Here is an 11505-nt window from a genome sequence, read left to right as displayed (position 1 = left end):
CCAGCCCACCTGACAAGTACAGACAAAACAAAAGAAAACATTTCCAACCATTTTATTTTACCCCTTGAATACATTTTGAATACAGATGTATCTGTTTGACTATTTGGGTCAATACATAACAACCACTGCAGTGGTTAATTTGGTAAGTGCACCAAATTATTCTTTACTCTATAATTTTTTGATATTGGTTCTAATTAGCTGTTTGCAACAATGTCAATGCATGAAATTCAAGGAACTGTCCAGCCAATTAGAAGTGGGATACTACTATATATTAATAAATAGGAGCGTTGTGAAAAGATAACACGGATGACACAAAATTACTAAGGGTGAAGATAGAATCAAATTTGTTCCAGGAATAATGCGTAGACAGCAGACTTACCCTGCCGTCGACCTCTCCCTTCCACCAGCCGTTGGACATCTTGGTGTAGATCTTGACGATGTCGCCCTGCAGCAGCGAGATCTCCCGTGTGTCTCTGGAGCAGAAGTCGTAACGCGCCACTGCAATGCCCACCACTCTGGGAGAAAACACTGAGACACAAAGATGTTCTCTTACTATTGGGAGCCATCACCGCCAAACTTTTTACAAAAATTCAGAGTGATTTAGAGAAACAACGGACGGGAACTATTATCCATGGTCATTAAGGCTCTCCACTGTCATTGCTCCACTGAGACCCATCGCACTCACACACACACACAAAAAGAGTCGCTCTCCATACAACAATTTGATCAGACGACTAATACAAAATAATGTTTTACAAGAGTTCCCTCTGGGTAAGTGCAAACTTACTATCTTTTAATCTACTTAACTTCGAAGTTGAAAATGCTCATTCTCATTCTGCACAATCTAATCTACAGCAGCCTGCCAGTCAGTGTTAGGAGAACTTCTAACCTGTCAGCCGCCTGAAGCCACTTCAATACTCTTGAGATTTTCGAAAATCTGAGTTTTTCTAAAACTTTTCCTCTCCACTCTTAGGCCACTTGTAAGAGCAAAGGGTGTTTGGTGAATAACTTTTGACTTAAAGCTGGGGTGGAGGATTTGGGGAGAAAATGGCAGTTGGGATAGAGATTTGAATCCAAATACCTAAACCGCTCCACTTGTTCTCTTTGGTCCCTCCCTGACACGCTCTACACCAACAAAGTTGTGCCAAAGTGAATGGACAGTCCCAACAGCCAATAAGAACAGAGAATCAGAGCCGCGCTCTGATTGGTCAAAGTGTCAGCTCATGTTAACTTTGACCAATCAGAAATCATATAGGGGAAGGTGGGGTGATTTGTGCATTTTGGAAGTTGCAAAACCCCTTGTTTCTAGAAAACCGTGGAAGAAATTGGAAATGTGACCACATATTTAAGAAGAGCCATCCATTTGACTCATCCTGTAAAGAAGGGAGACACAAGGAATAAGATATAAGCACATTTAAGCTCAAAAAACTGTGTTTTGCCTTTCAAAGTAAAATTTCCATGATCAAGGTTTTTTGATTATTGTGTCTGAACAATTATAGACACGTTTGAAAACATTTGACACATGTTTTAGTGCTTTGGTATGCTACACTTTGAGTCTATATAGTTAGCACAATGTCAACCCTAAATTGCTGCATCATGCCTATTATCCAAAATTCTGGGGATGGGGTGATTTGTGCGCAAGGGCCTGGGTGAGTTATAAGTAAGTAAGTAAGTAAAATGTATTTATAAAAGCACATTTATGACAGTTTGCACTGTCCAAAGTGCTGTACATAGTGCATTCAGTAGGTAAACAATGAAGGTAAAATAACAATAACCAAAATAAAAGACGTAAAGCCCATACATCCACATAAACACAGATAGTAGTGCAGAGGTAAGTAAGTAGTGCAGAGGTTAATGGGGAGGAAACACCAGGGTGTACATATGGGTTTTGAGCCTTGATTTAAAGGCAGAAATGTAGGGGGAATCACATTTGTCAGGTGGCAGTTGGTTCCACAAGCACGGAGCAACTAGTGCAAAGTACATTTCTGAGAGTTGTGCCAGTGGCATGGCTGTATACGCTGGTCACCAAAAGAAAGTGATAGTCTACAGTAGCTCAGGAGAGAGTGACATCTCAATTCCACTTAACGACACCACTGATGAGAGTTCAGATGGCCAGAAAGATGATGATGGTGACTTTGTCATTGTGACACAATGACGCACAAATCACCCCACTACGTGGGGTGATTTGTGCGACAAGACAACTTTTTTTCCGAAAGCTATATTTCTTAAACAGTTTATTCCAGATCCAAAGTTTTTATTGCCAGGGATGCACAACATCCTGAAATATATGTACATATTTGAGTTGGAGACATAACTGTCAAGGCCTCACTTTAAAATCACTTTGAGTAAAAAGTTGCACAAATCACCCCACCTTCCCCTACCCCAGCTTTAACCCTCAAATTCTTACACATTTTTGACAAGAGAAAAAAGTCAACCCAAGGTCCACTCCAATCACAATGCAGGTTCTGGACCTTCAGTTTGGATCTTTTTTTTTTTTTTTTTTTTTTCAAAGGTTTTTTTATTAAATCACAAAGTAGCAAAGCAACTGCAGTACAATGGATTATAATTTTTTTCCCCTTTTTTTCCCCCGAACATACCCCGCCCATATCCCACCCTCACACCCAATTACAAACAACAGTTTGGATCTTTGACATTGTCAAATTACAGAACCAACTTTTAAGTACCAGCACCACCCAGCTTTATAAGTAGGGTTGGGCACCGAAACCCGGTACCAGTATGGCACCGGTGCCGACGTAAGCGGTAGTAACCAGACCGAATAAGAATGAAAGTTTCGGTGCCTCATTTCGGTGCCGCCGTCCATGGGTGCCGCCTTTCTTTATATGTCCATGGGTGCCGCCCCCTGCTGTAGTCACGTTTGTATTTTGACAGACTGATCGCTCTTTATGTCATGATCGATGAAGCATGTCCGCTCGCGGATGCTGTTCTGTGAACACCGCAAGGAGCATTTCTCACCGGGCTGTGAGTGACGAGAACGAGCCCGACCGTCTCGAGGAGCGCGCGCACGAGTGCTCAACACTCGCTCACGTTCGCAGTTTCACAGACTGATCGGTCTTTATGTCAGACTATTGTTGAACGTCAATGCAATGCATTTCTTTTTGCAAATGACACGCGATCTAGCAGTATTGTCACGCATGTATTAGGCACGTGTAGGCTGACGATGAGGCAGCGGCCGCCTGCACGCTTCCTCCCGTCAGCTGTTCTAGTGCTGCCTTTACGCACGGCGGTGGAGACAAACCCAAAAAACACACAGCGGAACACGGCGGCCCGGTGATATGGAAACGTTTAACAAGACACTTCATAAAGACACACTTAAAATAATGATCTCTGCCCATACAAAAAGCTCTGACTTGGATAACGTTATGGAGCGATCGATTTATAAAACCATCCGGTAGGCTACATGTGTCTGATGACGGGCCGTTATATTAATAATAAACAGCGCTGCACATTATAACAGCATGTACTTTAAAGATCTCGTATCCATCCTGAAAAGGCAAACATGACATTTTTTCTGCACAAAAATGGTTAATTTGACAAAGTTAATAGTTGTGGTCTTATCTTTACAGAAGACTTCTTTGTATTTTTTATGTCAGTTGAATTTTGTTTCAAGTTAAATGCAAATGAGCACTGTTAATATTCCAAAAGGCTAACGCTCTTCCTTGACTGTTTTCAGTCTGTGGTTCTCATTGGGTGTACTTATTCCCTTACTGTAAATCCAATACTGCATTTAATTTCATATGGGTGTTTTATATGTGTATCTATTTTAATTTTTAAGGTGTTGTATTGTTCAGGTCATAAGGACTCTTTCTTATCAAAATGATTACTTTTAGCTAAAGTTTTAAAATGGAGATTAGATTACCTGGTAGTCTCCACATTAATCTCCATTATTATATTGTTTGAAACAGTATTGTTGTATTAGATAGTATGTAAATTGTGTGAATTTTATTTTATTTACATTTTAAAATAGTTTATCTGTAAGTTACTCGTAATTATATTGTTAAAGTTAATTGTGTTAAATTTGGCACTGGATATAAAAGGGCATTATTTTTTGACAAAGTGTGTGCAATTTGAGGCTTTAAAGTACCGGTAAAAGTACCGGTTAAGCACCGGAACCGTTTCAAAAGTACCGGGTAGTAACCGGTATCAGAAAAAACCCAACCGATACCCAACCCTATTTATAAGGCAACAAGGACGATTGAAGGGCAAACTCAGCTCATCTGAACTCGGTTTATCTAACTTTCATATACAGTGATATAAAATCATTATATCTCTTTGACCTTTTTAAGTTTTTACTTTCTCACAGGTAATAAAATGGCTATTGGCCTCTTGTAAGGATTATATGGCAGCGGACAGCCTTGACTCCTGGGCCTGAGTCATGCTAAGTACAGAGACACAGAATAAATCACGCTCACTGGCTTGAGAGGGGGAAATATATACGGCTGCCCAGCTTGGCATTGCCAAACACATAGGAGAGAAGACGTGTCATGGGTTATCACGGCCGTGCCTTGATCTTATTAAAAGTTAATGTTCAACACAGCACACTCTTTGCATCGGGACAACAGGTTATACAAGGTGATTGCTACACATGCAGGTCAGGGCTCATATCTCGTGCCAACACGGTGTGCATACGTTTGTTTACCTTATCTGTGGAAATACAGGTGACATGTCTGGGAACATATGCTGGATGAAAGGAATACATTTATAGCTCATGCATACACACACACACACACACACACACACACACACACACACACACACACACACACACACACACACACACACACACACACACACACACACACACACACACACACACACACACACACACACACACACACACACACACACACACACAGGCTCATCATGCCAACACAGACGCTCCAGCCCACACATAGTGTACATGCGAGAGTACCCATGTACCCAGATGAGTAAACCTCCCGCTACTCCATCTAGGGAGCATTTATCATTATAAAAAGATGATAATGCCACTTCTAGTTTTCTAGTTATTCATACCTAAAGAGAAAGATATTTAGCCTATTCGCCATTTTTATTGTTTTCAACATACTTTTTGTGGTTCATTAACAAGTGTAACCACACAAACAAATATAAATGCCAGCAATGGTGAGTTTGCAGCACTTTCCAACTGGTTTGTTGACAATTCCACAGTCATTCTCTCACAAAGATCTGAGATGAGAGCATAGCAGCATTTTACAATAATTCCACATGGCTACTCGTATTGTGGTCCGTGCAACATCACGTTATGTTATTTAACATGAGACAAACTAAATATTTTCTCTGGCTATCTGGAAATGTTGGCATGCAGGAAGGAAGAGAATAGAAAAGCTGTACCTGTACCTGACCAGAAAGGCGAAGAGGAAGGAGGAACAAAGCTGCCGCCGCCAGTGGGTACTACAGAGAGACGGAGTGAGTGATGGGGGGTTCAGGCCGTAGTGGGAGCAAATAGGGAGAACATGAGAAAAGAAAACAGCAGTTTGACAGAAATAGAAAGAGAGTGTGAGAGAGAGAGAGTGTGTGTGTGAGAGAGAGAGAGAGAGAGAGAAAGTTGTCAAAGTCAAAGAACAAGCAAAAACCAAGGACAGTAGAAGATAAAGAGTGCGAGAGGAGGGCAAAATAGTAGAAGCTTGAGACAATTGATCATTCCGACTGTCACATGTCTTATAGGTAGCATTGACCAGTAGAAGATGGGTGTCCCTGGGTGGACATTCACAAGTATTGCAGTGTATAAAGTCATTGAAATTGGCTACACCTTTACCACCTGCAACATGAAATTATAGTCTAAAAAAGTTGTTACAATACAGACTATATTACACTATTAGTATTGGTACTTTCACTTCAGTAAAATATCAGAATACCGGTACTTCTTTCGCCAGTTGTACATTTTTGCTGTTTGCGATGATAATTTGCAATTACAAACCTCCGTCTAGCCTTTTATTTTTCTGATAAGCATTCCTACTCCCTGGAATGTATTTTTTAAATTCTCCCTGCAGTACCCGCAGCAGCAACATTCCCCCTGCAAATGCCGAACCATTTCTGTTGTTAACGCACAGGTGTAATTGGTCTGAACGCCCGCTTATTGCCCGGCAACAGTAGTAACGCTCTTATGGCTGAAAGGGAGCAAGTCCCTTAGGCCAGATTTCAAAATCTTGTTGACAGCATTCCCAGAAGAAGGTACTGTACATATGGGGTGTAAAGATCAGGTGTTCAGCTGTCTACATACTGTATATTTGGCCATGTAGTGTAGCTTTCTACAACCTTTTCCATAGGTCATACTGCATGATAATAATACATCAGTAATATAACCTTTTGAGCTTCAGACCAGGTGAGGCAAAGCAGCCGCATGGGGCCCAGTTTACGTCTGGGCACAGCATGGTGCCTTGACAAGGCGGTGGCTTGGGGAGCCTCTAAACAGAGCAAACTACTTCTGCTCCCATATATGAAAACCATCCGAGCCAGCGGACCCTCACACTGAGAGAACCACCTCCTGTCATCAACGCAACATGGTTCCATGCCTTTTCCCTCTCCCCCACAGGGATAAGTAAATGCAGGCCAATACGTGTCAGCTGTTTATTTGACCAGAGTGCACAAACACACACAAAAACAACTATACACATACCTGCTGGAATTAAATACAGCATATACAAACAGACTGTATGAGTATGTAGAGTATAAATTCAGTGTGAAATAAAGCTGTATTTTGGTATAATATAGTGGTGAAAGTTCTAGATTGCAACGCTCCGTGTCTACCCCTCTGGTTCTGAGAGTTTACAGAAGCTACGGTGGCCTTCAAGGACTAAAGCTAGTTACTAGAGATGGCGTCATCCACCACTGCTTAAAGTATTTCTACAACATCAAGTCATGAGGTGAAGATGTATTTAGTTATTTATTCTGGTACTTCTTCTTGGTCTTCCAACAGGTGCATTTCCAGTGGAAACCCACTATATAAAATAACGCATAAGGTCGTTAAGTTTATCCGTTCTGTGGCGATGGCGTTAACTTGGCGATAAAAACTCATTCTAAGGCAATAAAAATATATATTCTTTTCAAAGTGATTAAAACATACTGTTTAACAGTCTGTTCTGAAAAATGACCAATTCCCTTTACACAATGCTCCTTTAAAGTACAAGCACTGTAAATGCGACCCTAAACGAGGACTAACATTTGAAGAAATTCTCATTCAACAGAGATTTTGAATATACACTAAAAATCATTCATTTAAGAAAAAATGATTGTGGCTTTATTACACTGATTCTTAACTTTGGAAAATATTCGCCTGACAGACAATAAAACATATTTGAAATGGTTTTCCTGCCACCACACACACATAAAGACACAACAAATCACACTATGTCTGGCTTAATTTAAAGACTCTGGCGGGGTTTTCTCCAAACAAATTTTTCCTGAATTTCGATAGCTTTTCAGCAGTTCTGCCTCATGTGATTGTTTGCTCAGCCTTGCATTCTGTTCTTTTCTTTGCTCCGAGATGTCTGTTTTTGAGATTCACCATTTAAAGTGTGAGTTTGTTTTTTTTTCACTTGAAGTTTGTCTTTCCACGGAGGCTGTTTACCAGACGTTGGAACACTGTGTGCGCACACTACACGTCTGTCTATGGGGGTGGGCGACAACATAAGGCAATAATAATCCCTCGCAGAATGCACTGAGGCGGGTCTGTCAAGGCTTTCCTCGCAGAAGGAAGACTCGTGCTGAATGGCAGCTATATGCACAAACACACTTCTGTCATGCGGAGCCGTTTTGAAGCCCTCTCCGTGCTTGGAGACAGACGCTGCCAAAGTAGGCAGAGGGACAGGGATGTAGCGGAAATTCACACCTGAAAACACAACACACAAAGGGGCTAACTTTGACTTTGTTCCAGCATATTTCTGCTGCTTGCACACACACAACTATGACTGTTTGCATACACACCTCTCTTTATGTTAAGACAGTTACCTCCAGCTGCTGTCTCCGGCTGTTCTACAATCGGATCATATTTGCAAAAAAAAAACTTTCCCCCAGTTTTGTGGGAACAAGCGAATATACTGTATGTATATAGAGTCCCCTCGGTTGCACCACCAGGGGTAGGTCCCTCAGGAGTGTGTCAGCGGGCGGCTGTCAGACACTTTTCTACCGCTGCCAGCCCAAGTGAAATGTCATGTCCTGTCAGGAAAATTGTGAAGCCATCTCAGAGCCGAGGAGCTCGCAGAGTGTGACGTTTGGAGTAGCAGGCTTCCTGGTGCTTTGCCTGGGGCGTCGAGGGCCCTAACTGGGACCTCTCTCTCTCTCTCTCTCTCTCTCTCTCTCTCTCTCTCTCTCTCTCTCTGCCAAGCCCCGGTTGAGCTGCCAACACTCCTTTCTATTTCTCTCACTCAACTGTCTCACTCGCCCCTTTGTCTCCTGCTCTCCTCTCTAACTTCTCTCTTCCCACACCTTTCCCTTTGTTCCCCCGTGTGTCTCTCTCCTCTACCTCATTTACACCTGGTATTAACTTGCCATCTGTGCTAGCTAGGCGACCACATCAGGGGGTATAAGGAAAAGCACATATGAATCCAAGGTGCAAATGCAGAATATGATTGGATAGCTCGCATATGGAGATGGTCTGGCTTGTGTTGGATCTCAGCTGGGCAAGAATGTACTGCATATTTAAAAGGAAGAGTTCCTAGGAATATTTAATTTTGGGAAACAAACTTATAGGCTTTCTTGCTAAATATTCATTGATACCGCTTGCTTAATATGAAGCTTAAACTCTTCTGAACAGGACACCCCATGAAACCACAAATTGTCTTTTTCACACGTTTGTTTCGGTACGGATTAGATAATTGAGTTAATGATATTTGGAATACAGACAAGAGCTTTATTGTCAATATTCTCATTTAACTCTTGATTATTTGAAAAGCAAAACTGTAATTAGCAGCATTAACAAGAGTTTTGCTCCATTAAAGTGTATGAGTAAGCCTTGTCAGTGAGCCAGCATACACAGCAGCAGGGCTCGGATACAAGTCAAGCGCTGGTGAACATACAGTATGTTTAAACCCTGTTACAATAGGGGCATCATATGGAACTGGGACACAATGTGGAGTACGAATAAAAGTTAGTTATAAAAACGCTACCGAAGACCATGTCCTAAATGGGTTCTTCCTCCTTTCTCTTGTCTTATCCAAACACTCTCCCTACCTCACAAATTATCGGTCATCTTTCCTATGTCGTCTCTCTCCCTCTCTTCCCCTGTTTCTAGGGGGGGGGAGCGGGTCTTCTTACTCCAGACTCTTTTCCCTTTCGCCTTAACATGCTTCCACAGACTGAATCAGCTTCTGTCTCTGTGCACCGGTAATGACGCAGTGACTGGACTTGTTGAGCTGAAGCACTAGAATGCCTTTAATCATGTGTGTTAATGTCAACAGAATGACATCAATGATGCTGCTTTATTGTATTTTCATATAAGATATGTCGGCTTGACCTATATGGACGGGCTCTGCCACATAACGTCTATCAAATAAGACAAATAATCCCACAGAGGGTCCGTACCAGAGCCGGCCCGAGGCATAAGCGAACTAAGCGGCCGCTTAGGGCCCCCGACTGCCTGGGGGGCCCCCTAAAAAAAAAAAAAATTTTTTTTTTTTTTTTTTTTTTTTTAGTTTGTGTGTTTGATATTAACATCATACTATGCAAATGTGAGTTATCATACAAAAAAAGGAATAAAATGTTTTGGTCTAGATAATTATGAAAAAGATAATTTGCCTAAAAATGTAATTAGTTCATCTCGGAGGAAATCCGAAATGATCTAATCATGTCACGTTCACATCCATGCACAGTGTGTATTGAGTTTATTTAAAAACAATTGGAAATGGGGCTGCCCTCAGTTGCCCATGCACTGTGTATAGTCTATAGCCTATGTCAGCCTTGTCTGTGGAAAAAAAGATACAGTAGCTGGATAACAGAGTTCTTCTGCTTCGTTCCTCACACTGCATTTAAATGCATTCACTATATTACAGAAAAATATGTCCCGTAAAAGAAAAAGAGCTCCAAGCCCAACCCATAATATTTTATTTTATATTAATATTTTTATGGAAAATCCATGTGTCCTTCTTCAATAGCTTCTAATTCATCTGACCCAGTGTCTCCAAATTATTTGTTCACACAAGATTCCTCAGATTTAGCCTCTTAATTTTCCTCTCAAAGTGCACTAGATTCATGCATTTCACTTTAAAAAGGTTAAAAAAGGACTTCCGGCTTAGCGATCAATGGAGTAAGACGTGACTTTGGAAGCTCCTGCAACATTCGCTTAATTATTTAATTTTGGCACATTTTTACTCTTTCTTTTGGTGTGAATTTATTTCCCAACACATTACTTTCGACTTTTTGCCTTCCAAAATGCCTCCTAAACCGAAACCCGGGAGCAATTTACCTCCACAACCACAAAGGCCTGCCGCGAATACGGCATCCCCGCCACACAGTGGCCATGCACGCCCGGACAGAGGCGCTAGCCCCCCGGCAGATATTGCTAGCTCCGGTTTTAAGGACGAGCTGCTCCGCTCCCTACGCAGCGAGATGGCTGCTATTTTCAAGACTGAGCTTCATACAGCTCTGGGCGAGAATTTATCTTCTATCAAGACGGAGCTGCAGGCAGTAAAGTCGGAGTTATCTCAAACTATAACCAACATCCAGTCCGAGGTAAACACTCTAAAGTGCACCGTAGGCGAAATGGAAACTTCCCTCTCCACTTGCACCGACGACGTTGCCGAACTTCAGGCTAAAGTGGACAATATGGCGGCCGAACTCGCAAGGTTGGACAATAAATGTGAGGATCTTGAGGCTAGATCACGGCGCAATAATATAAGGATCCTGGGTATTCCTGAGGGTTCGGCCAACTCTTCCACTACAACGGCCGTCTCTACTCTGCTCAAGGAGGCATTTAAACTTGACAAAGAGCCCCTCCTCGACCGCTCTCACCGCACCCTTCAACCGAAACCAGGACCCGGAGATCGCCCTCGCCCTATTATCGCTCGTCTGCATTATCACACGGACTGTGTCGACATCCTGAGGCGCGCCAGAGCCGAACAGCGGATCAAGATTGGTGATATGGTTATCTCTGTCTTCCCTGACCACACAGCGAAAACGGCCCGAGCTCGAGCCGCTTTTAACGACGCCCGCCGCCAGCTCCGCGAGATACCAGGGATTCGTTTTGGACTGTTCTACCCGGCGCGCCTCCGTATTACGCACAACGGTGCCGAGAGGGAATTCACATCGCCAGAAAAGGCCAAGGCGTTCATCTCAACATTGAGCAAGTAAGAGGACTGTCAAAAGAGTAATGTTGATGTTGCAGTCTACCTCTTAATGGACACTCGCTAATTATTTTATCTTCACACCAATTTAACGTTTAAGTGGACCTGTTTATATGTGCCCTATTGTTCATCACCGACAAGTTTGCAGGAGCCCAAGCTATTCTGCTCCTGTTAGTTCAAAGCTGTAAGTATG

At 42.3% G+C, this 11505-nt stretch overlaps 1 protein-coding gene across 1 annotated transcript in view; it reads right to left on the bottom strand.

Annotated features, from left to right (window-relative positions):
* LOC307255344 (guanine nucleotide exchange factor VAV3-like) overlaps window positions 1–11505 on the bottom strand; it is a gene marked incomplete at both ends in the record, with an annotated part of 82753 nt that overhangs the window by 336 nt on the left and 70912 nt on the right. Inside the window, 2 exons of the mRNA XM_080034025.1 lie at window positions 380–528; window positions 5374–5427. Coding sequence (XP_079890151.1) covers window positions 380–528; window positions 5374–5427 — 203 coding nt within the window. The remainder of the gene's footprint in view (window positions 1–379; window positions 529–5373; window positions 5428–11505) is intronic.

The sequence above is a fragment of the Ammodytes marinus genome (assembly GCF_949987685.1).
Source record: "Ammodytes marinus genome assembly, chromosome: 9".
NCBI lineage: Eukaryota > Metazoa > Chordata > Actinopteri > Uranoscopiformes > Ammodytidae > Ammodytes > Ammodytes marinus.
This window is presented reverse-complemented; position numbering and strand designations above follow the sequence as displayed.